This window comes from Agelaius tricolor, unplaced genomic scaffold (genome assembly GCF_023055355.1).
Source record: "Agelaius tricolor isolate 1412-34295 unplaced genomic scaffold, bAgeTri1.0.p SCAF_5, whole genome shotgun sequence".
Classification (NCBI taxonomy): domain Eukaryota; kingdom Metazoa; phylum Chordata; class Aves; order Passeriformes; family Icteridae; genus Agelaius; species Agelaius tricolor.
The window spans coordinates 26,459,693-26,483,257 of record NW_027269265.1 but is presented as its reverse complement, the minus strand read 5'-3'; the positions used below and the strand labels follow the sequence as shown (position 1 = coordinate 26,483,257).

Genomic DNA, 23,565 nt, shown 5'->3' with positions numbered 1-23,565 from the left:
AAATTCAAACATGTAATTCTTTATAGCAATGGTGAAATGTACCCTCTAGTTCCAAATGTTTAAACTTCAGCAGTTCTCATGCAGATTAGGTAATTGTTTGCCTAAATGCCAGCTGTGGATTAATCTGCTGGTTAACTAGCCAAAAAAGAAGATTTGCAGGTGAACAGAAATACTTACACGTTTTAGTAATAGTGGAAACTGCAAAGAATTGAGATTTTAACTTGACAAACATTTTTTTAAAAGTCACGCTGCTAAGTACTTTGCATAGATTTTTTCCTGACTTCTCATATTTCATCAAGCATGCTTTGGAGATTTGTAGAAGTGAATAGTTTTAGAAACTCACTTTATATTTTTCAGATGTGCATAGTTTCTAATATTCTAAATTAGTGTTTGATATTTCTTTATGACCATTGCTACTGATTTTGTGACCATTTTACTAAATTATACTTTTGTATTTGAAATAAAGTATTACTTTGAAATGAAACAGGAGGAATGAAGTGGTGTCAGGGATTTGGCTGGACACACTTTAAGCAACCAAAATTTGCTGGTGTATCCACTGCTGAAATAAGTGTATGTGCTAGAAGGGTGGAAAAAATCCCAAACAAACCAATCACAGCCCTTGCTAATACCTCTATGGCAGCAAAACTGGAAAGAAAATGGAAGAGGGCCAGAGCAAAGGTCTAGTAGCTTATTCTGTTTTGGGAACAAATGTAATGTAGTTTTTACCAGTGTAGGCTAAGTTACACTTACCCAGGGTATTGAGGCAGGGAAGGAAAAGAACCCTATTAAAGACCTAATGATAAAATGATTTTAATTCTTTAAGTAGATCCACCCTTAGGTTCTTATGTTGTAGTTTTGGTAGTGGGTGGGGAGGGTTTGGTTTTGCAAAGTGCAGATTTGAGGAAGTCTATAAAGTAAATCAAACAACATCTGTTAAATGTTATTAAAGTGACCATGCTAGAATTCAGGTTGGACTGAATACAGAAGCTTTCTTTTTTCCTTTTTTCTTTTTTCTTTTTCTTTTAAACCTATTCTTATTTTTTCATTCCAGTAGAAGTAATAAAGACTGCAAATTCTTTTGATATTTTTTTTATATGGTCTCTAGTTTTTCACATGTTTTGTATTATCTCCAATTATCTCTTCCCATTTTGTATTATCTCCAGTTAAAAAACATTTTCAGTAAAATGTATTTTGAATATTCTGTATGTTCTTGGTTTTTCAAGAAATAAGCTTATACATTGTGACACATAAAACAAAAGCAGAAAAGACACAAGAATGCAGCTGTTTATTACTAGCTGATGAAGAATTAAATAACTTTTTTGGACCATCTGCAAAGCTTACTCATATGGCCTCTGCTTTTTACTGTTGTAAAATGTAGCTTTTGAATTAGTGGTGAATTGGAGCTCTGAAATTATCACTACTAATCATGTATTGTGAAGGAATGGAAAATATACTATTCACAGAATCACTAACTATTGCTTGATTTTATAGTCACTGTATTTATTTTCTATGATAGTGGCATATTCTAACATGTCTTATCTCTTGCCTTATCTCTTCTTAAATTAAAGTGCTAGTAATGAGGGAAGGGTATGCCCCTAATCCAAGGTTAGGAGGTGAGAAGGATTAATTTAAATGGGGTCATAAGATTTTTGCCTCTCCCTTCTCTGTAGACTTCCAGCAGACAGCCCTTCACAGGGTAAGGGTAAGTCCTGTGAATCACAGAGCCTTTGGAAGCAGTGGCAAGGTGGAGCAGGGATGCATATTGGCTTTTTCTCCTCAATGCTACCTTTCTCAAACTGAGAAAGAAATTATAGGGAGCCATGGTTAAATTTGCTTCTGTGTGGCATTGCAAACCCAGCTCTATGCTTTGGGTTGGAAGGGACATTGAAAGATCTTCTATTCCAGCCCCCTGGATAACAGTACAGGGGCAAAACCATCTGCCTGATTATGCAGCTGGGCACCTTCAAGGGTCAGTTCAGTATCTCAGGATTGTGGGAGAATCAATTCATCTGTCAAACCCTTAGGGGAGGAAAGGCAGGATGTGGGGGATGCTGCTATTGGTGCTCTCCCAGTCTGATTCTTTTTAGCAACTTGCTGAGAATGCACCTCATCCTATCATCCAGGTCTTTAAAGAAGACATGAATTGATATTGGCTGAGAAGGACATCAGTAGTAAATTAGTTGCCATTAAATTTCTACCACTGATCACAACCTTTTGAGTCTGATAGTTTGTACATCTTTCCACCAACCTTACTGTGCACTCTTCAAGTATACATCTCATATATCTCTGGTTTGGCTAGAAGGACTGACTGAAAGACTGTTGATGTTTGTAAAGCCAAGGTGAGCAATATCATTGACCTGCCTGGGCCCATCTTAAGCAACCATCTCATAAGAGGCAGCTGAGTTGATTAGGCATTATTTGCCGTTGCTAATTCATGCTTACTTACCCTGTCACATCTACTGTTTCATCTGCTTGTAACTGGCTTTGGGAAGGATTTACTCCATGACCTTAGCAATGACTACCAGGGATGTGATTATGAAGCTTCCTCCAACTCTCTAAAACAAGCTTCATCTACTTCCTTTTCTTGTTCTGCTGGTCTGCAAGGATGCCTCCCATGACATACTGCATGTTGCTTTGTACTCTGATCTGTGCCTATAAACTCTCAGATGACTTGGGTTCATTGTCCTCTTTTCTCCCTCTTACCTCTGAGCTTCCTTTCCTGCTCTCCAGGAGCATGAAGGGTTGGAGTGTACCAGCCTGCTCAAGACAACAATCAAATGGAGCAAAGACATGGAGGCAAAAGGGGCAACTATGCCCTTCTTGAGGCAGAGGTGCACCTTTTCTGAGATCTCTGAGCTTATTGCCCCTCCCAACTGACTTTAATCTCTACCTCTTGCTACCAAAGATAGTCAAGTCCTTTTCATGAGATTTCTCTCCATTCACCCTGTTTGAAAGTTGTACAAGGCCAGATACCCCACATCATTATCCAAAGTCCAGGGGGGAAATTGAGGACAGAAAAGCAGGATATATCCACAAAAGCACTGAAATATATGTAACTCAAAATTCATGGGAACACAAAATACAAGAGAGCAGAGCCAAATCTGTGTATATGATCGAGGGTGTGTGCATTTTCTGCACTCTGCAGAAAATGTAGATGCTGTCTATGAGCACAGTATCTCTGGGAGTAATACACCTTCCCACCTGGTCTGAAGGCTTCAGGTAACATCACAGCTCACAGAAGAGCAGGAGGAGAATGGAGAGGGTGGGATCCATTTCAGGGAGCTGAAATCAGCCAAGAGAGTTAACGAGTGCTCTTGGAAGGACACTCTGACTGCAGCCAGCTACCCTGAAAATGAACATTTGTAATGAAGAATGTGTCTTGCACAGAATGCATTTATTTTGAGGGAAAGGGAGTGAAAGACACTGAAAGGAGGATAGTGAAGAATATTCCTTGTCTGGTGAGCGAACTGGTGTCTCCTGAGTGTTGGAGTAATGGATGATCCACAGGAAGGGATCCTCCTATTATGTGTAAGGGCTGCTGAACATTCAGGAGACACTTGCCAGCACTTTGATACATAAGTCTGACAGAGGGAGGGGATCTACATGTGTCAGTAGAGAGATAAATAATAGAGGTTAATTGCACCTTTCTTTCCCCAAGTCCAAAGAACTGCGCATTTTCTTCTTGTATTTTCAGTACCTGGGTTGGGTGGTTAAAATAAGATGTTTGATTTTGTCTGTATGCAAAACACAACACTTGCCCTCCCCTACCCTCCCCTGCACAAGGACCAAAAAAAAAGAAAAGAAGGGAGAAGAAGCTCGTACAAAGGCTGACATTGTTCTCTGGTAAATCTCTTTCAGTCAGAAGTAGCTATGCAGTGCAAGACAGAAAAAGAAAAATTTCTGATTTCAGGAAGAGTTTGAGGAGAGATGGGGTAGGGGTGAGGAACAATCCATTTGTATATTTTTTTGTGAACTAAGCTTTTGAAATAATCTTGGTTATAATGTTCCGTGCTTTAAGGGGAAAATTGCTGTGTATTTCTGGATGTGCTTCACTCAGAGGTGTGCACATTTAGAAGAAATTGAGTACTGCAGGGAACCAGATGTTGTGACAATCCCCAGCTGGGTTTTTGGCATCTAATGGCAATAGTCACCTGGTATGAGCAAAGCAGAACATGCTATGAGGCAAGCCCTGCACAGGGGAATTGATGCTGAACTTTCATCATTTGTGCTTCAGTTTTACCTATGTTAGAATACATCTCTATGCAACTTAACTCTGGCAAGACCCACAGCATGGGTTGTAGTATTTTTGAAGTTAGTGGAGTCACTAAATTGTGAAGAAGTATAGGAAATCTTGACTGCACTTGCTATTATAAAATAGATAGCACTCACTATTAAATATTGTTTAATGTTAAAAATTAAGTTTATAATATTCTAGCACAAAATAAAAAAATGCATTTGAATGCATGGATTAAAATAATGTTTTCATTAATTTAAGCCTCCACAATTCTACTAGTAGGTTGCAGGGTTACAAAATGTGATTAAGAGCTGGTTTTACTATCAGGACCTTTTATGGCTTAAGGATATGCAAACAGTTCATAAGACCAGGCAGACCCCATTGGGCTACACATCTTAACAGCCTCATATGAAAATGTTAATTTGGGTACTATCTAGCTCTTTTTAACCAGGATTTGGTATTAGTCAAACTTTAGTTTAATTCAAAGACTTTGCTGTGTATTTTAAGAAACAAAAGCAAAGGTTTCAAGCTAGAAAAGCTAGACTAGCAGGGTATAAAAAAAAGCTTTTAGAGCAACAAAATGTTTTTTGAATCTGGAAAACAAAATAAATTAATAAGTTATGCTGCATTTTTACAAACCACTATGAAGAGAAAGAAATCAAGTGAACAGGGCCCCTGAGGAACCTGGCATAGATCTCTTGTGAGATCCCATTAGAATGCAGTTCAGGAAGTTGGCTGACGTATTTGCCGTGGTTATCACTGGCACGCTGTGTATTATTTATTTCTATCAGCTACTGAATAGAGATATAGAAACATATGCTGTCAATTATATTGAAATCTATTTTCTTCTGTGTCTGTGGTTTCATTATATGGTTGAGTTCCACCAAAGTCCAAAACAAACCACTGCCCCCATACAGCCTTAGGTTGCTGATGATGCTGGAAGAGAATTTAAGATACTGACTGGCTGTGTTTATTAATGTTTAGCACTTTTCATACTTCTAAGTAAGCATTTCTAAAGGAATGGCCACATTCCAAGTGGGCAGTTTCATTCTGGCAACCCTTATTGTTCTGACAGCTTCAGCTGAGTATGTAGTCTTGCTCCTATCATCGCCTTTCCTTCATGAATATGATAAGCTGGTAGTGCTCAGAGATGTGCTCTCAGTCATTCTGTGCCACCCCGCTTATATGGGCACTTACACATCCATGTGGTAAACGGGATTAAGAAACCTGTAAACTGATCCAGTCAAAATCTTGCAGTAATTTTAACCTTGTCTGTTCCCAGGGCAGGTGATTGTGCAGAGTGGGAATATCAGTACAAGTGTTGAGGGAGAAGTGATTTCTTTCAGATGTAATGCTAGTCTATGCCGGTTTAATGTGTTTGTATGGTCTTCTTATTTATTCCTGTATGCAGCTATATGAAATAATATCTGTATTAACGGGTGTCTGGCTGTTTCAGGTGAAGGGCTAAACATGTTTCAGAGAAGCCAAGGGGGTGCAGTCTATTCTTTGAAACAGATTCCTACATCTGTTCAATTTGCTTTTGTTCCTTTCTAGGAGCAAAAAAAAAAATCTGTATCTGCACCCCCCAAGTGTTGTATGGAGAGTTCACTAGCTGGTATGAGTAGAGCTAGCTTCTACACCTCATCCCTAATGCATGTGTTTCTGTGTGTCCTGGATTCTGAGGCTGAGGGGAGCTCACTGTACACCAGCAACTCCCAGCTGGCTTGTGGTGATGTCGATAGGAGGGCTAACCCCTCACGTGTCCTTCAGTCTCTAGCAGGAAAGCTAAATGTACTTTCTTTTCTCAGATTTACCTTCTTCTTTCTTTCCCCCCTTTTTTTCTCTTTTTGTTTTTCGTCTCTTCTCCTTGGCTATTTTAACCATGCTGGGGGAAAGAGAGCATCCTTGAGGAAGTGCTCCCTAAGACAAGGTCAGCTCAGATTTCCTTAGATTTACTGAGAGACAAACTGAACAGCAACTGTTTTCTGTGTCATGATAGGGTATGAGGTGCTGTGATATGGGGCCAGTTAGAAAGCTGATAAGCAGTTGCAGCAAAGAAAGGGAAGCAGCTTTTTGGAACATTCCCAGCTCATATGAGCATTGCTCTGGCAGCTGCAGTAAAAGCAGTGGGAGGCAACAACCCATAGCAATGAGGCTGAATGAAATACTTAGGTTTTTAAAAGTGTTTGTTACAGGGACTACATATTCAATTCAACATCAATTCAACAAATACACAGTATTTTTATAGATGTAAACATATTTTTCAGAACTGCAATTTTAAAAAACCCAGAGTTCAGTTTCACCTAACCCACAAGCTGGACTTGCCTGCCTGAGTCTGAATGATAAATTCAGATTTATTTACAAGATCTATGTATAATCTCATTGAATTTAATGGATTACTTTTATGAATAAACTTTTTTGGTTGGTCTGGTGTCTGTGAGGATTTGAAAATGTATTACTTAAACTAAATGTGACAAGTTTTTCTGGCATGTTAATACTGTGAGTCTACCAGGCCAGTTATTGCTTGGATCTTGATTATATTGGAAATAAGTGGTAGGACTGAAATTAGAAGCTCGGATCACCAACAAACAGCCTTTCCTATTGGCATTATTTGCATAACTTAAATATAAAACTGTGCTCAGCATGCCCCAAAAGCATCTGCCAAAATATGTAATACAGACTATATCATCTATGCAAAAGTATGAAAGAATACTAGTATCTCATATTTTATACTCAGAGGCTGATATTAACTGCTCATACAAGGACCACGTTCCAATATTACAAGATAGAATGCAGATCCAAGGACAAAATTTGGCTCTAAAGGACTGAATAGAAATTATTCTTAGAAAGGCTTCAATTATCTCTGCAGTAAAACTACTAGAATCCTCATTTTCGTCACTACAGACACTTGATGAAAGTAGCAGATGGCCACACAAAGCATCCATGCTATTTTGTTTGAGATTTTAATGTAAACTGAAATCATAAAATAATTTAAATAAGACTTTTAAAATTGGCACAAGAATTCTTAGTTTTCAAAGGCTGTAAGTCTAAACAAATCTTGAAGCAATCAGAAAATCAAACTTCTACCTGGGTTTATCTCGTTCTGTTACTGTCACACAGTCATCACTTTTTACTGCCCAAATGTTCTCCTAACTTTTATTGTTCTTGCATATTAGGCTAATACCTTCTTTTATACTTGTCATTAATAGAACGCACTAGAATTGTTTAGTGGTTTTGGCATTTCAGTTAAAAACTACTTGGTAGAAAAAGTTTCTTATATTCAGTCAGATTTCTGGCACTGGTTTTGGTCTGTTTGTGGCTGTCACTTTTCAGGGATGCTGGAGGCAATTATGAGACTCCTGTTCTCTGATTTCTCTACTGGGGACAGTCTCAGCTGGGGGGATCAGTACACATGGGGGTATCTTTACCAGCCCTTGCCACAGGTCATATAACCACTCTAGTCAAGATCCTATTTTGTCATGTCAGTAGTATCTGTCAGCAGGCTAGCAGTGTGGGAATTAGCATTTGCACCTCATTAAAGCTACAGTAAACCCTGTTGCTCAGTGGAGTCTTCAAGTGCCTGGAAGGCATTAGACATCACACAGATACCTTGACTCCTTCTGCCTTATGGGGAACACTTCAGCTGCTTTTTCTCCCTTGCTCTTAAGAGCATGATTTTTCCTGTCTTGTGATTTTGAAGCGGGCATTCCTATGAATACAAATAATAGCTGTGTAAGCTGAAATCACAGCAACTACTGTTGACAACAGTCATGATTTAATTATAAAGATTGACTCGGTGTATTGCTTCATCCCTAAGAAGAGATGAAAGGATATTGCGAAGTATGCTATAATCATTTTACAAAGGAGTTGAGAAAAGAAGGCAAACCTGAAAACCCTGGTTTGAAAGGACAGCTAAATAGTCAAATTCTCTGAGTGAAAACAGTGTCTCATAAAGGTTAATTCAACACAAGTTTAGTAAAGTAAAATTGGACGTGTTTTATCTTTCTGTTTTTTGTTCTCCATTCATTTTTCCATTTAGTCACATTGTTGAGATGAGGCTATATCCCAATCAAACAGTTATAGGATTATTAGGACATGATTCCCACTTGACAGCATAAGGTTGGAGATTTAATTTGTTCAGCTGCTGTGAGCTTCCTGAAACAACTGTGTACCAAAAGAAGGATTCTACATTTTTTTCTAATTCTGTTTTTCAAATATTTACTCTTACAAAATCGCTTAGCACTAAGGGTCTATGTTGTCCTTTGAAATCAATGAAGTTGGGCAAGCACATCTGGTGACAGAATTAGACTACTTCTTTTTTTTTCCTCTTAATTCTTCAATAGCAGGAATTGCCAGACATAATATTTAAGAAAAACAAAAGCCCTGTCATGTTTGAATTTAAATCAATCATTTTGACTTTTTTTTTTTTTTCATATTACACTATTATGGTTGCTTATCTTTCTTATTTTTTCTCTTTTTTTTTTTTTGACCATAATAACAACAGCTTTAACTGATGCCAGATTATGTATTTATATCACAGATCAGGCTGCAAATTCATTCTTTTCCAGAGAGGCAGAAAGATCATGTAAAACTGGTGACCACATGTTGACAGGCTGCATGATTTAACAAAACCAGAGGCAATCATTTAAAAGAAAAATGTTTTATTTTCTGCCAGCAGAGTATAATGGAGAGAAATTGGTTGGTATTATTTTTAAAAATTGCTCAAATCACTGTAGTTAGTATAAAATTGTCTCTGGAACTATTTCCTGTAAGTTAACCAGACATATGATTGTATCCTTTCTCTTTTGAATACTGAAGCTCACATTTCATCTGTCTTGCGTAGAGTCTGTCAGGTATAATAGCTCTTTGTGATGGTTGCTTCTTTTCTTCTTTCTTTTCTGTAGCTAAACTCTCACCCACAAACCTTGAGAAATTGCTGGTTTTAAGCATCACTCAGTAGGTATTGCTAGCAGTCTAGCAGTCTGCACCTCTTTCCTCTTCTGATGAGCTTGTAGATCTATCAACCGCTAAGATCCAAGATTAACATTCAGTGTTTAGGGGTCCAAAATTCCTCAACTCCCAAGTATTTCTAGTTCACCTGACATTATCCCTGTGAGGACAGGTTTTGAATACAGCAATGTGGCATTTTTGAACACAACATTTGGTACATCTTTTCTTTAGGAGCAGGATTTGCCAGAATTGTGTTGTTCTGAAAATCTTACCTTAATTGTCTTGAGCATCTCTGTGAATAGTGGGCATTATACTTTTGGGGATTATCTCAAGAATTCATCATATTACAGAATGTTTCTTCTTGTTTCTGAGTTCAGCCATTTTAACCTGACTTAGCCATTTTACACCAAAAATTCTGAGGTGGTATAAAAGAAATTCTTGCCTGCTTGTGATTCCTTTATCCTCAGAAATTAAATACAGAAATGACTGCAGAAGCTCAGCCTAGATTCAACTGAGAAAATTCTACATGCCTGAGAGAAAATATGTTGTTTTCTCACATTAATGAATTAGAATTTTTCTCTCATTTTACATGCTCTATAGCTTATAGAACTTATCAGACCTGTTTCTATTTCTGCAACATAAAAACCATGACTGGCCAAGAATAACACAGGGAGAACACATAACTGACAATGTAGTTCAAAGCTGTTTCTTGGTGCCTCTTTCTCCTGTGAACCCCAAATGAAGTTTTTTATGAGTAGTAGCAGAACACTGTAGCCCAGTACAATGCTGTTTCAGATATGGAGTAAAATAATCTTTAAATGTATCAGTTAAAGTACTGAATATGGAAATGATGATTGATGCTGCTGCATTCAGTGTTGAAATCTCTTTGGATTTTTTACATTGAAAAAAAAGAGAGATCTAAAATGAACACTGGAAAACAAACAATGACTCAGTTTGTTTAATCAATCGAGTGTCTTGTCAAAGGGAAGGTTGAGAGGGTGACTTGATCATGGACCATAATTAGCCAGGCAGGAAGAAGATAGCAGATATTTGGAGTTTCTTTTGTTTAGTGGACAAAAGAATTGCAAGATTCAGTAACTGAAAGCTGAACTCAGCAAAGTTGAAATTGGAAATAAAGACACAAAATGTTAATGGTGAGGCTAATTTAAACAGTGCAGCTGCTTAGCAATAGAAATTCTTTACATCTTGGAGTTTTCAGATTAGGATTGATACTTTTGCAAAAGAAAACAGAATTACAGGGTAATGCTATATGGCCTTCCTCACATTAACAATAATTCCTAGGTAGTCATGATATTCCTCTCTGATCTAGACCTGTAAGACTTTGCAGGAAGGTGTTTTATCTGCTGGCTAATTAAGAGGTCACTCAAGGCAAGGAGCTCTCCAGAAGGGGCCCTTGCCTCTGCATTGTGCTTTGTTTTGTGGTTTAGTGTCGCTTACATTTCTCATCTCTGTGACTGGTTGGCCCTTTTTAAGGAATTGTTTTAGCAAGGGCTTTTACTACTCTACTAGGTTGAAGGGTAACCATGGCAGCTGCTGGACAGTATTTCAGAGCCCTGATAATTTTAATGCCTTTGATGCAATCTGATGGATTTAGGATATTGTTAATCTTGCTGGTAGTTGAATATTGTTAAAGAAGATAAGCATTACTTAGAGCATGAGATTTACATCAACTCTGAGACTTTTATCTAAGTGTTATTTTTTAAAGTTCAAGGATTGTAATTGATGACGAGTGTGTTTTACGGAAAGGTTTTGGCGTATCACTACTTTGGTCAAAAATGCATGTGTCATCAGGTCTACTCTGACTAATTAAAGTGGTCTCTGAGGAGAATCAGATTTTGCTGTACCATATCTGAAAACTTTGTTTAGAAATTAAATCTTGGGTCTGCTGCAAGTGCCTGAAAATTAAAATACATGGTGACATACCTCCAGCACAGCAGTTACCAGTGCATGCGGCACCCCCTGGGTTGAGTGCATAACCTTTGGCAGCAGACTCTTCTTGGCCCTTCAGGAAACACTTAAGCCCAATCATGTGTGTGACCAGTACTGGTATCTGTAAAGGGAACAAAGAGGAAATTCTTCTGCAAGCAGTGTGGGTTTCATGTTTACCCCAATGTATTGAAGCAGATGAAAAACTAGATATCTTTTTTTGTACAACTTTTTGCCCTTCACCAGTGTATGTGGCACTTAGAGCTGTTCCTCATCCTAGAGCATTAAATGGAAAGTAAATGTAATCCCTCTGCAATGGAAGTTGGTGAAGGCTGTAGCCTGTCCTGGAATATATAAGCAGTAAGAAAAAGCTAATTCATTGGCAGTATAGGTGAGAGAGATGCCTGCTTGTGAAAATGTTGCTGTCTTGTGCTCTACTGACACTAATTTATACTAAACTGTTCAGGGTTCAAGCAAGGGGGGTAAAAGTGAAAGGCCTTGAAGCTCATTTATACTCTGAGTCAATGGTTCAGCAGCTAACACTGCACCTTGGAGAGTGAATCTCATGCTTCTGGGAAAACAGGCTTGACTAAATCCACCAGTCGGCTTTTGGAGGCACCAGGGTCTTCTAAGACTGCAGAGTAAAAGTTTTGCATGCACTACTTGGTTTTGAGCAGTCAACAGAGGTAGCTATACCACCGTCCACGCCAACTGTTGCTTGTGTTGGTATTTTTTTGGGTTTGTTGAGATGTACTTGGAGATATTTTACAACTAGGTAGCTTGAGTATTGATGACAATGTGATCTCTGTCAGTACTGTTTTTATCACAGGCAGCAGAAAACATGCAGGGAATGAAGGCTGACAGTGGTTCTGTAGCTCACTGACTGTCCTGTTGAAGTTATACTTTGTCAGCTTTCAGATAGCTCAGCTGGGACTCTGGAATAGCTCCTTTGGACTGCAGTCCCAGTGTATCCCATATCCCTTCAACCCTTCTTCGTGTAAAGCTTTGAAAAGACTCCCATGAGGAGGGTTCAAAACTATGACTTGTGTGTGTTCTACGTGGGCCCATCAGTGTACACGTAATTTTTAGATGTAAAGGAGAGAGTAAGGAGATGATGAGGATGATAATTGTAAGAAAGATAAAGGAGATAAGAAGATAAAGGCTAAGGAGATAAAAAGTGTTATTTTCTTCAAAAAGGGTCTTGGTATTGTAGTAATTGAGAACACACCACTAAGAGATTTATGTGGCAGCAGTGAAGGAGAGAGGTTGGAATTCTTGCCTTTTTTTTCCTGGCTCAGGGAGCTCAATTGAAATGGGTAGTTACAGAGGGCACAGCCAACTCTAACAAAATCCCTGTTTTGGTCATCTATAAAGAGCAAACTTGAGTTGCCCGAAGGCAACGTTGTTCTCTTAGGCCTTTTGGCAGTAGTAAAACTTAATGGTATAGATAAACTACCTGGTGCAAACAAAACTTTTATAAAAATATCAAACAAAAATGGTTTCACCTGTGCTGCTGTTTATTTCAGAGCTGGTAAAATAATCCTATGGAGAATAATGGCTATAGCTGATATAAATGTTCTAGCAAAAATTTCTGCAATGGCTCTAACATAGGTGAGGAAAATAACCGCTATTAATTCAGAAGCAGATAAAAACTCTAACCCACCGTGTTCCTTCTTAAAGACAGTACTCACTAAAGGAGTATAATCAGAATTTGGATAGTTTTTGTTCACTTCAGAGAGATCTATTTATGTAGCTTATAGTTAGGTCAAAATGTAAAGCTCACATTTAAAGTGCAAGATGCTATATAGCATTTCGAGTGTGGCATATGAGATAGCATATGTGGAGACCCTGGGCTGAAGCTAGCTGGCTTTGTGGTTGAAAGTACAATGTTTACTTCGGGCAGGCAGATGTGACACCCAGTGACAGTGTCTCTCTTGTCCTCTTGTTTTCCCCACATCACCTAATGGGTGCAGTTTTTCATACCTTAATGTGATTGCTGTCATTCTGGGCTACAGTCAAAATCTGGCAACAGTGCTACCTGCGCTCGCTCTTTGGTTACCCATAGAAATGCTACAATAAATTTGCACTTTTCCTCTTAATGCTGGATAAATTGCTTCTTTACATATGTGGCAATATATTCTCCTGTCACATAAGTCTTGGGGTTGTTAATTGGAATTGCTTATGCTCATTGAGGGAGGAATACTTTTCATCCTGTTTTGAAAGAAAATCTGTAATCTTGAATTTGTTTCCAAACTTCAGTCATGAGGAGAGCAGTGCAGGAAATTGCTGCTGTTCCACCAAATTAGCTTCTCAGATATCCTTTTAATTGGAGACCATAACTCAGATTCTAAGTATTTTAGGAAGCTGAACAGTACAAATTGAAATACAGATATTTCCAGTAAGGGCTCAGTTCAAAGAAAGCTTTTATACACAGATGAGTCTGCTAACAAATAGCATGTCATATGATAATGAGACCATGTTTTCTTGTGCAGTTTCACATTTCCTAACTGCACTGCTGTGAAATAAGTGGAGTGTTTATCTACTCTCTCTTAAACTGACAAATCTCTGCTAGGGATGAGTGTGCCCACTATAGACAGAACATAGGTATTCAAAAAAAAATCTAAACTCTCAATCAGAAATACATCACTTCCAAATGCAATATATCACACTAGTTCAGAACATTCATTTCTGCCAAAGTATTCTGTTTTTAATGTAAAGACTTCAATTTATGTTTAAGAACAAGCAAGCTATAGTACTTTGACAGCCGTTCACACTTAATTTCTTTGCATTAAACCAACAGCATTCTTTTCCACAAACATCCATTGTTAGGACAATGCTCTCAGACGGAATTTATGAGAAATGGAATTATGTTACCAAGGAGATAGCATTTACTATAATGAAGAGTAGATCCTAGAAAATGGCCCCTTTTACAGCAGCTCAGAACAGAGCCACAAAAGCAATTGATTGGTCTTGGCATTTAGTCTTATATCAGCTGTGTCATCCATAGCTTCAGGAGTGAGAACACTAATCTGAAGTGACATTTCTGTTCTGGCGGGCTTTTCTGCCCTGATGAAAGCAATTACTTCATTCCTAAATGATAATTTGCTGGAGTTTCAACCACTTTAATTGATAATTTTTTGTTCTGAGAAGTTCAATTGTGAAGTGATTAGCTGATTTGGTAAATAGAAATTTAAGGTGTGAAATGTACAAGTTGCTCCAAGGTAAAATGCTGTTTATTGGGTGCTGCAAAATTGCTTGATAAAACTGAGGTTTCTCTATTATCAGGAGGCTGGAAATTGCTTAGTTCAACAGAGGAAGAAAAAAAAGGATGAAAACACTAGTGTTCTAGTTGTAGAATTTGGATTTGAGCTAGTGTATCACAGCTCACTTAAAGGTTTCTCTATCAAGGTGTACATCAGTTTTAAAAGATTGTGCAGGATGGCACCTTTGTAATGCTTCAAAAACCTGCCATGTTCCTATTTTTATGTTTTAATGACTCACTTTGGAAGTAAATCCTGTTATTTAAATGGTTCAACAAAGGTACTTGCTGCTGATAAAACATTCAGTTTAACAATTAGTTCAAGCAGACAGAAACCATTTCCTTGAACCATGTTTATATATTTAAAACAAAAGAATCCTATTCTGTGAAACCACAACACCTAAAAACCAACTTTAAGTCTTACTGATATAATAAAAAGCTTGGCTTAATATAGGTATTATTTTTTATAAGTTTTGCAGTAATTGCTAAAGCACTTTTGGCAAAATATTTTGTTCTTTCTACAAGGAAAAGAAAGGTTTTAATAGAAATCAGTTCTGTTATATTTCCCTATACGGTGAAAAAATAATGGTCATTTCATGTGTTAAATGAGAAATATAAAGCAAAAATGAAGGTCAAACTGATTTAGCACATCAAACAGTCTTTGTCAGCCAAGCTTAATATATCCTGAGTTTGTGGAACAAATGAAATTTTGCTGCTATGTTACACTTTGCTTCCAAACAACCATTACAACTGGTTTTATATATTGTGTGAGCATCAGACCATCAAACAGTGCATCTTTACTGACGTGTTGCTGCAGTGATGATCTACAGCAGCAATCTGCCATTTATATAAGGGCAAAATGTGCATCTATATTTAGTTGTGAAATTGGCCTATTATACTCTTGATGTTTACAGAGGCTAACATAAATTAATGATGACAGCTATGAGCAGTGCATTAGTTAAGCAGCAGAGCTTTTACCTTGAACTTGAAGGTTCCAGCTTTAACTTCCAGCATATACTATACAGCTTTCTTCACACATTAAAGAAAGTCTCAAAACATTATTTTTTCTTAGACAGCATTAAATGGCTTTAATTTCTGGACTAGGCCCTTGATGATAGTATCAGATAATTTAGCACTTTTTTTTTTTGCAAATTCTTGTCTGTAAGAATGGTGATTTTTATGATGGGGCAAAAATGCGCTCCCCTGATAAGTGTTTGGTCATTGAAACAGTCTGATTTTACCAACTTGGAACTTAGTCAGATGTTAGATATCCTTTGTCTGATAGAAAGAGCAGTTTGAGGAGGCAGTCTGCCTCACTTGGTTATGTACTGCACTTTCACCTGAAAGTCTCTTCATGCAGCTCGTGTCAGAGCAAGTATAGGCACTGTGGTAACTATAGATCCCAGTTAACTATGACCACAGATCTGACAAGTATGTAGGTGTTCAAAGGTTCGCAAGTTAAAATGATGAAGTCTTTGATGAATTTTTGATGGATGAATTTTTAACACAAGTCGACCTTTCTCCTTTGAGGCTGCATGCTAGATTAATTGATAAATAGTGAGACTGAGCAATGTTCGGATCTCCTAAGCAAACAAGTAGAAAAATCCATAAAAATCTGCCGTCTGGCTTCTCAGATCTACTTAAAAAGAAAGAAGGTAAAATTTAATGTGGCTTTTGATTTTGGAGGTTTTCCCCTCACAAAAGTAGTGTCCTTTTTTAGACATTGGTAACTGTTATTATTAGTCTTGAAGTTCTTGTACTCTCAGTTCAGAAACAATCTTTGTGAAAAGAAAATCTATGAATGGGATAGCAGAAAGAAAAAGAAAATCAAAGAAAGGGAAACATATCAAGTCAAAAAGTTGTTCTAGAAGAAAAGAAATCCCCAAAGATAGCAAAATGTAGTGTAGAAATTAGAGGTAAACATGTTAACATACTTTCATTATCAATTTTTCAGAACTAATTGAATTAGTCTTAGAAGGTTGAGTGCAGATTTTTTCTTCTTTTAAATCACATCTACAGGAGCACTAGCTCTCTTGCTTCATTCTTTTGTATTTTGGATCTACTATACTAAAAAATATCCAGTTTCATGCGTATTTGTGAAGTTTCTAGGGCATAACCTTTAGAAAAACAGAACAAAAAAAAATTGATAATAGCAAGCCTCAGGCTCATGCTACCACCAGTGGTGATGTTTGACTTCCAAAACTGGTCTTTTCGACTGTAATATGTGCAATTATGCAGTGCAGGTTGGTCTCCTTTACTTCCTTCATCTTTCCTACAATCTAAATAATTTTTTTGGAGTCTGAAAATGTGCACTGCTGTTCAGATTAATATCCACTTGGATTGAACAGTGTTTCTGAGATGCTACAATTAACTTTTGAAAAAAATCAGGAATATGAAGAGTCATATAGAAGTAAAATCAATAAATATTCCAAATAATTGGGTCACTTAAATATCGATGCTATTCCATTCTTTGAACTTCATTAGAAGTTTAATTGTTCCACAACATCAGTGAAACAGAAGAAGATTTTTATATGACAGAACATGGCTTATGGGTGGCCACCTATCAGTAGAGCAGGACATTATCTTAATGAATTACCCAGGCATTAAAAGTCAGATTTTAAATGTACTTGTTTTAAATGGACTTAACTGCCCTCCTTGTTTTCACTGGTCAGCTTGAAGCCCCAGAAAAGATTCTGAAGGATGTGGCTTTGAGGGAACAGGTAATGGATTATTTTGGTAGTAGATCAGAATGTATAAACATTTCTATTAGTCAAATTTTCATAATAATCCACTACATTGTATAATATAAATACATAACTTATGTAAATAGGTTATTAATAACAGAGGAAGGGACCTAAAGTTGATTTAAATACAAAAATGTCCCAAGTATGGTAATATTATGTCACATCATATTAGTGTGGAACAAAGTAAGAAAAAAAGAGGATCTTTCTAGTAATATTGATACAGATTTGCACAAATTCACATCTATGGACTCAGAAGCAGCATAAATTTATTGCTTTATGTAATGCTATAACTATGCTCACTAGCAAGTAAGCCTGCTTGTGTTCTTTATATTGGGAAATATAAAGAACATAAATTATACACAAAGGGACATGTATAATTTAAAGTCTCTTTTGGAGGGCTTGAAGGGGCTGGATCACATATCTCCAAATATTTTTGTAGCAGATTCATTGTGCACTCAAATGTTGCAGAGCCTTTCCTTATATCTGATTTCTTTTCTGTGAAATGGTTATAACATTCATCTGAATTTCTCCTTCAGAGAGTTGGATCCTGTTTATAGTGGACCTTTTGATCCTTGACTTTAAAGACTAGACTAATAGAAAAATATACACAGACACATAGTGCTTCTTTCTCTATAAAGCCTGTTATAAACATTATTAGATATTAAGTGTTATTTGTATACTATATCTGAAGTTGCTGCTACTAATCCACATTGTTGTTAGGGGCTTAAGACATTCACTACTGCTCAGTAACAACTGGGTTAACAAGTATGAAAATGTTTAGTATATAAGAAAAACTGCTCTGTTCTGTTATACTTTTGCATTTCTAAAATTTCTGCTTAAATGAGGGAGGATTTCAATGCCATTCTCAAAATACTGTGCATCCTTTGTGAGACTTTGCCATATTTCTCTGCTTGTGAAGCAGAGAAGTGAATGGAAATGTTCTTGTGAATGGAAATGAGCAGTAACCATGAAAGCACAACACAGATAAGCTGTCCGTTGGCTCAAGCCACTATATCTCGAGTTCAGCAGTCCGTCTGTCCCTCAAACCTTGTTTTATGGCTGTAGCTTCCAATCCAATCTCTATTTGTGACAAGTCCAATGAAGGTACCATAAATCCCAGCAGTGCTGTTATGTGGGGAGAGCTGGGCAGAGGGAGACCGATGTTCTGAGAAGCTCTGCTGGGGGGGTCTCTCCTGCATCAGGTCTAAGGGAACAGTGTAGGTGAAATGTAAATGTGAGCTGCCTTTCTAAAACTGGGCAAGTCTGCAAACCACCACTTTCCAAGCTATATTTTGAAATTGCAAGTAAAAATTATTTGTAACTGCAACCGTTCCCCTCTTTTTGTTCAAAATGCAAATTCACATAATTAAATTATTTCACTGATTTTTCCTGCCCAAACTGAGACACAGAAGTGAGGTATTGTTATGATCCTGAGTTTAGCTCAGCTGGTTAGAGCATGGTGCTAATAACACCAACATCATGGACTCCATCCCCATCTAGGCTGCTCATTTAAGTGTTGGACTTGATGATCCTTGTGCATCACTTCAGCTCAGAAGATTCTGTGAACATATGCTAAAAAACCCTTGTCTAGGTCAGTATATCTGTTGATATGCTATAATATGTTTGATTGCTATTAAATGCTGCAAAAATTAGGATCTGTGATTGTCCCAACTTTAAAGTGACAGATGTCAATTGGTCAGACGTGAAGGTTGTGGGTGTGCACAGAGACATAAATACATGTATATACTTATGAATGTAAAGTATATAAAATTATGTGAAATAAAATATAGAGCAGGTTAAGCTTGGAATGACCACAAGCACAATGAAATCACAAGTGAGTTACGAGTTCCAATAAAACTTTTATGCAGCACCATATTATCATGTCCTTTGCATCTGCTGGGTCTTCAATAGAAAATCTACTTTAGAAATGTCATGTATACAATTTTAGAATTATATGCTAGTATTTATTGTACCCTTTCATCTGTAAAAGCCAGACCACCTGTATATCAGTCTATCTGGAAAGGCCCTAAAAGGAAAAATAAAATATATTTTAGAATCCATATCTAAAATAGCATTAGTCTTCAAGCCATGAAATATCCTGTTTATATGGTCCTGCTTCTCAGAATTATCAGGAGCTATCAGCTGGAAACCTCTTAGTCTTCTTTAGAGGACTCTGTATGTGGAAATTCTATGAGAAATGTCTTCTTAAGGGAATACATGAAGTTTCACCATTGTATGACAACATCATGCTTTTACATTGTACCCTGATGCACCCTGATCCAATTGTCTTAGCTACTATGCCTTCTCCACAGGAGGCAAAAAGGGAGCAATATTTATGTCCCTCAGGTATATTTCCCACTATTACTCTCTTGGTACTGTGGATATTTTATGTAGATTTGCTTGACTGTTGGGGGATCTTCTCTGTCATTTGAGAACTCTTTAAACATGTGATGCTTGCTTTCTTGGTGCTTTCTAACTGTTTTTGAAAGCCACTTAGTAAACATGTGTTTAGTTTCCCACATTTTAATTTTTCTTATTAGCAGAAGAGCCTGTGTATTTCTAAGTTTTTTCAGCCTGATACTTAACAAATTCATTTATGTTCCAAGAACCACCTCTAGTTCCAGGTGTCATATGATAGGAACCAAGATGAATTTTGGTCGTGTGTCAGAATCACTGCTTTCTGTTGGGAGCTTCACACTCCTCTTTTCTAGCATCTTCTTGGGATTATCAGAGCCAGTACTTTGCTTTATTAAGAGAATCTGACAAGGAAGCTGATGTTGCCTATCAGAATTACAGGTGCTGGAGAGGATTAACAGCCATGTTTAGGTTGTATCTAATGAATTCCTGCATCCTGCTGAGGAAATCACTGCTCCCAAATTAAGGACCCATTTTATCAGCATAACTGCAGTGTCCAACAGTACAGTGTATTTTCCTAGTGGAATTACATAGAGTAGAAATTAGGACTTGTGTGCACATATTCGCAGACACCCTTTCTTAATTTAGCTTAATGGCACTGGTGCCAAGAGAAGTGCTCCAAGTTAAAAATTCCTTGACTTGATTCACCCTATGAAGCTTCCACAAATGAAAATATAACAAATGGTTGGGAGAAAAAGTGAGTTATTCCCAATACTGTTTCTCAGGAGTTTCTTTTGTTTATCATATCATCTCTCCATCCCTTCTACTTTTTTTGTTGTGTAACTTTGAATAACCATAGGCGGCTTTCAAATATTTCTGTTTGCTGACACACGGAGCCTCACTTTTCAGCTCAAATGACTTCCATTGCAAGCTGTTACTGATCCAGTAATGTTTTACATAAGCTTACATTCCAGTATATTATTCAGTTTCAGCAATCTCCTGAAGCCTCTATAGGACTTGTAAACTGTGGATTTAGACTTTGGTGTTTCTAAGGAATATTCTATCACCACTCAATTTCTAACCACCACTCATTTTTCAGTTTCAGAAATTGCTGAGATCTGTAATTTTTCTGTTTTGTTTTATTAGGGATCTTTAACAATCTCCCATCTTACATAGGGATATAGTTAAGTGCTTTAGGAAGAAGGTCCTTGGTGCAGTTTCAGAACAGGTCTATAATCTCAATTCTTCTACTAACTTGATTTGGGGACTTGAATTCTCAGGCTTGGCTTCCAGGAAAGAAAAGGTGGTGACAGGTAGAAAAGGCCGAGTCTTATGCCATGAAATTGAGCTTTCACTTGGAAGCAATTGTGCAGAGACATTTGCCTGCCTTTTCCTTGTGTCGCTGTTGTATATATTTAACTTGTGGGGGCATACTAATTCCTTGGAATTAATTGGACAGTTCATAACTCACAGAGTTGTAGCTCCCATAGGTCTGTGTATACATTAAATACTTTTATATGTTGTATTTAATGTACCTTTTGAGAGATATCCATGATGGTAGATATCTAAAATTTGAAATTTGAGAGAGATGCATCTACAATGAGCATTGTGAAATCTTATTTTTCAGATACTTTTTTCCTAGAATATAGTTTACAAATCAAGGTGCTAGCATTCCGTGTAGAGTTTATAAAACCAAGTATGTATTTTATTATATCATCCAGTAGAATTCTGTATCTCTATCTGTGGGTAAGGATGTGCTGTTTCCTCCCATACCTTTATCTCACCATTCCTATTTCTTAGCCAGACTGTCTTTTTAAATATAATTGCTGTTGGTGTGGAATTGTGTAGGGAATGTAACATGTTAACTGTACTAAGGGAACTGTCATAGAGGGGTTTTATTTGTGTGTTAAGGGCCCAGCTGATATGCCCTACCAAGTCTGAAGTGGCAGAGATGGCTACAAAAATGCAGGTGGTTATGAATATTAAAGCAAGAGAAACTCTTCACTTTATTCCCAAGTTAGAAAAACAGGTGAATAGAGCTCTTAGCTTCATCGTGTTTTATCTGCATACGTCAAATCTACTGATTTACTTAATATGTCAGAGTGCTTTTGTAGATCTCGTCATTATGACTTTTTTGTTGATAAATCCAAGGTTTCAGGAAGGGTTATGGAAACTGGAGAGAAGCATTTATTATTCCATTATATACTGGTTCTATTCTAGTTCTGTGGTAAAACAACTACTAGCTAATGGAATTGTGGCTTTAATTTCATCAAATTAGTAGATAAACAAATGAAGCATAGGAAAGATAGACCCATAATGAGGTACAAGAACAGTTTCTACTCACCTTGCACAGTGATGGACAGACACCAGCCCCAGCACCAGCCTGAGTCTATCAAGGCAGATGTATTGTGAAGCTTATAATATCCTGAATTGAACACTTTGCTCTGTGTAAAAAAAAGAAAAAAGCCCCCAGGTGTTATCCCACTGCATTCAGGAGTTTTACACCAATTAAACAAATAGTGCAGGAGTAAAATCTGAGTTATCTTTGTGTTTTGTATTAGTGGTAGCAAATGATACATTGATGAAACAGGACTCAATGGATGTCTTTGCATTTCCAACAGTTCAATGTAAAGCAGAAGGTCCTTTCTGATCAGAAAGTTGTCAGTCTGCCATGAATGTGGTGGTGAATTACAGTTAGAAATGCGAATCACATAACTGTATTAACAGCTTTCTCACCCCACTGACAAAGGTTACTGCTTCCACTGCTAAGACAGTTGAACAACTCCTGAAGAACAGCTTCATGAAACACAGGGATTTTCCCATTATTGCACCAGACTTACACTTCTGTGTCTCAGCAGTTGGTGTGCAACCTTTTTGGTAATATTGGCTGCACTGCAGCTCCTGTCAGAGGTGGCAAACACTTGAATCATCTGCTTTTAACCTTCTTCCAAGAGTCAGAATATGACAAAAATTAAGGCAAAATTGGGTGAGTGAGTGAGTCCGGGAGAAGCAATGGCACCTAGACATATAAGCCCCACATGTACACAGTATTCTTGGGATTTTTTTTTCTTGAGACTGACAGCTGACAAAGGAAAGGCAGGCTAAAAAGGAAGTGGCTAAAGTGATTTAAGAGTCATTACATAATACGTTGACCACCACTTAAACTCAAATATTAGTTCGTTTCAGTCATTCGAGTGTGAAGCACCATTTTATATATCCTCAATTCTGTAGATCCATATGCAACAGCATTTCAAAAATGTGGTAAAATGTGGTCTAAAGAGAAGACCAGCAATGAAAAAAGTAAATTGGTTAAATGTGACAGAACACTAATACTGATGAATGCCCGACTTTCTTTATTTTCCTTCAGTTTACAAGCTTTGAGGAAGGAAAAGTCCCGAGATGCTGCTCGCTCTCGCCGGGGAAAGGAGAATTTTGAATTCTATGAGTTGGCAAAGTTGTTGCCACTGCCTGCAGCCATTACCAGCCAGCTTGACAAGGCATCCATCATCCGACTTACAATTAGCTATCTGAAAATGAGGGACTTCGCTAATCAAGGTGATCCTCCATGGAACTTGAGGATGGAAGGACCTCCACCTAATACATCAGTTAAAGGTATGGAGTAAATATTGTTGTGTGCTATAGAATATGGCAGCCTTTAGTAGCCTCTAAATTGAAATTTTTACCTTCATCCTTTCTTCTTTCCCTGCATATCAAATCCTTTAAAGGGATTCAAATGTGGAAATCTGAGGTCTGCATGAGAAAGACACCATGTGAAGGTGAAATAAACCTCTTATTTTAATTATTTTTATTTAACAACAAACCTATGATGTAGCTATTACAGCTGTAAGTCTTCTGGGTGATGTAGACTAAATTCTTTCAAATTATTTACCTGTTACTGTGTTGCTTTGTTTCAGTATTTTATATAAGTATATGTTTGAGAGGAAAATGCCATTATTCCTTGATTTGAGAACTCAATCTCTTCATTTTCTGGCTATGCCTTAAAGGTAGACTCACATATTTCTGAAGTTTGAAAGCATCACATCCAAATACTTAAATCTTCAGCTGAGAGACTAGGA

The 23,565-nt window shown here is 37.3% G+C and overlaps 1 protein-coding gene across 4 annotated transcripts in view; it reads left to right on the top strand.

Moving 5' to 3' along the window:
- NPAS3 (neuronal PAS domain protein 3) overlaps positions 1 to 23,565 on the top strand; it is a 593,897-nt gene that overhangs the window by 158,845 nt on the left and 411,487 nt on the right. For all 4 annotated transcript variants that reach the window (XM_071426922.1, XM_071426923.1, XM_071426926.1 and 1 more), the window contains one exon: positions 22,857 to 23,101. In XM_071426922.1, coding sequence (XP_071283023.1) covers positions 22,857 to 23,101 — 245 coding nt within the window. The remainder of the gene's footprint in view (positions 1 to 22,856; positions 23,102 to 23,565) is intronic.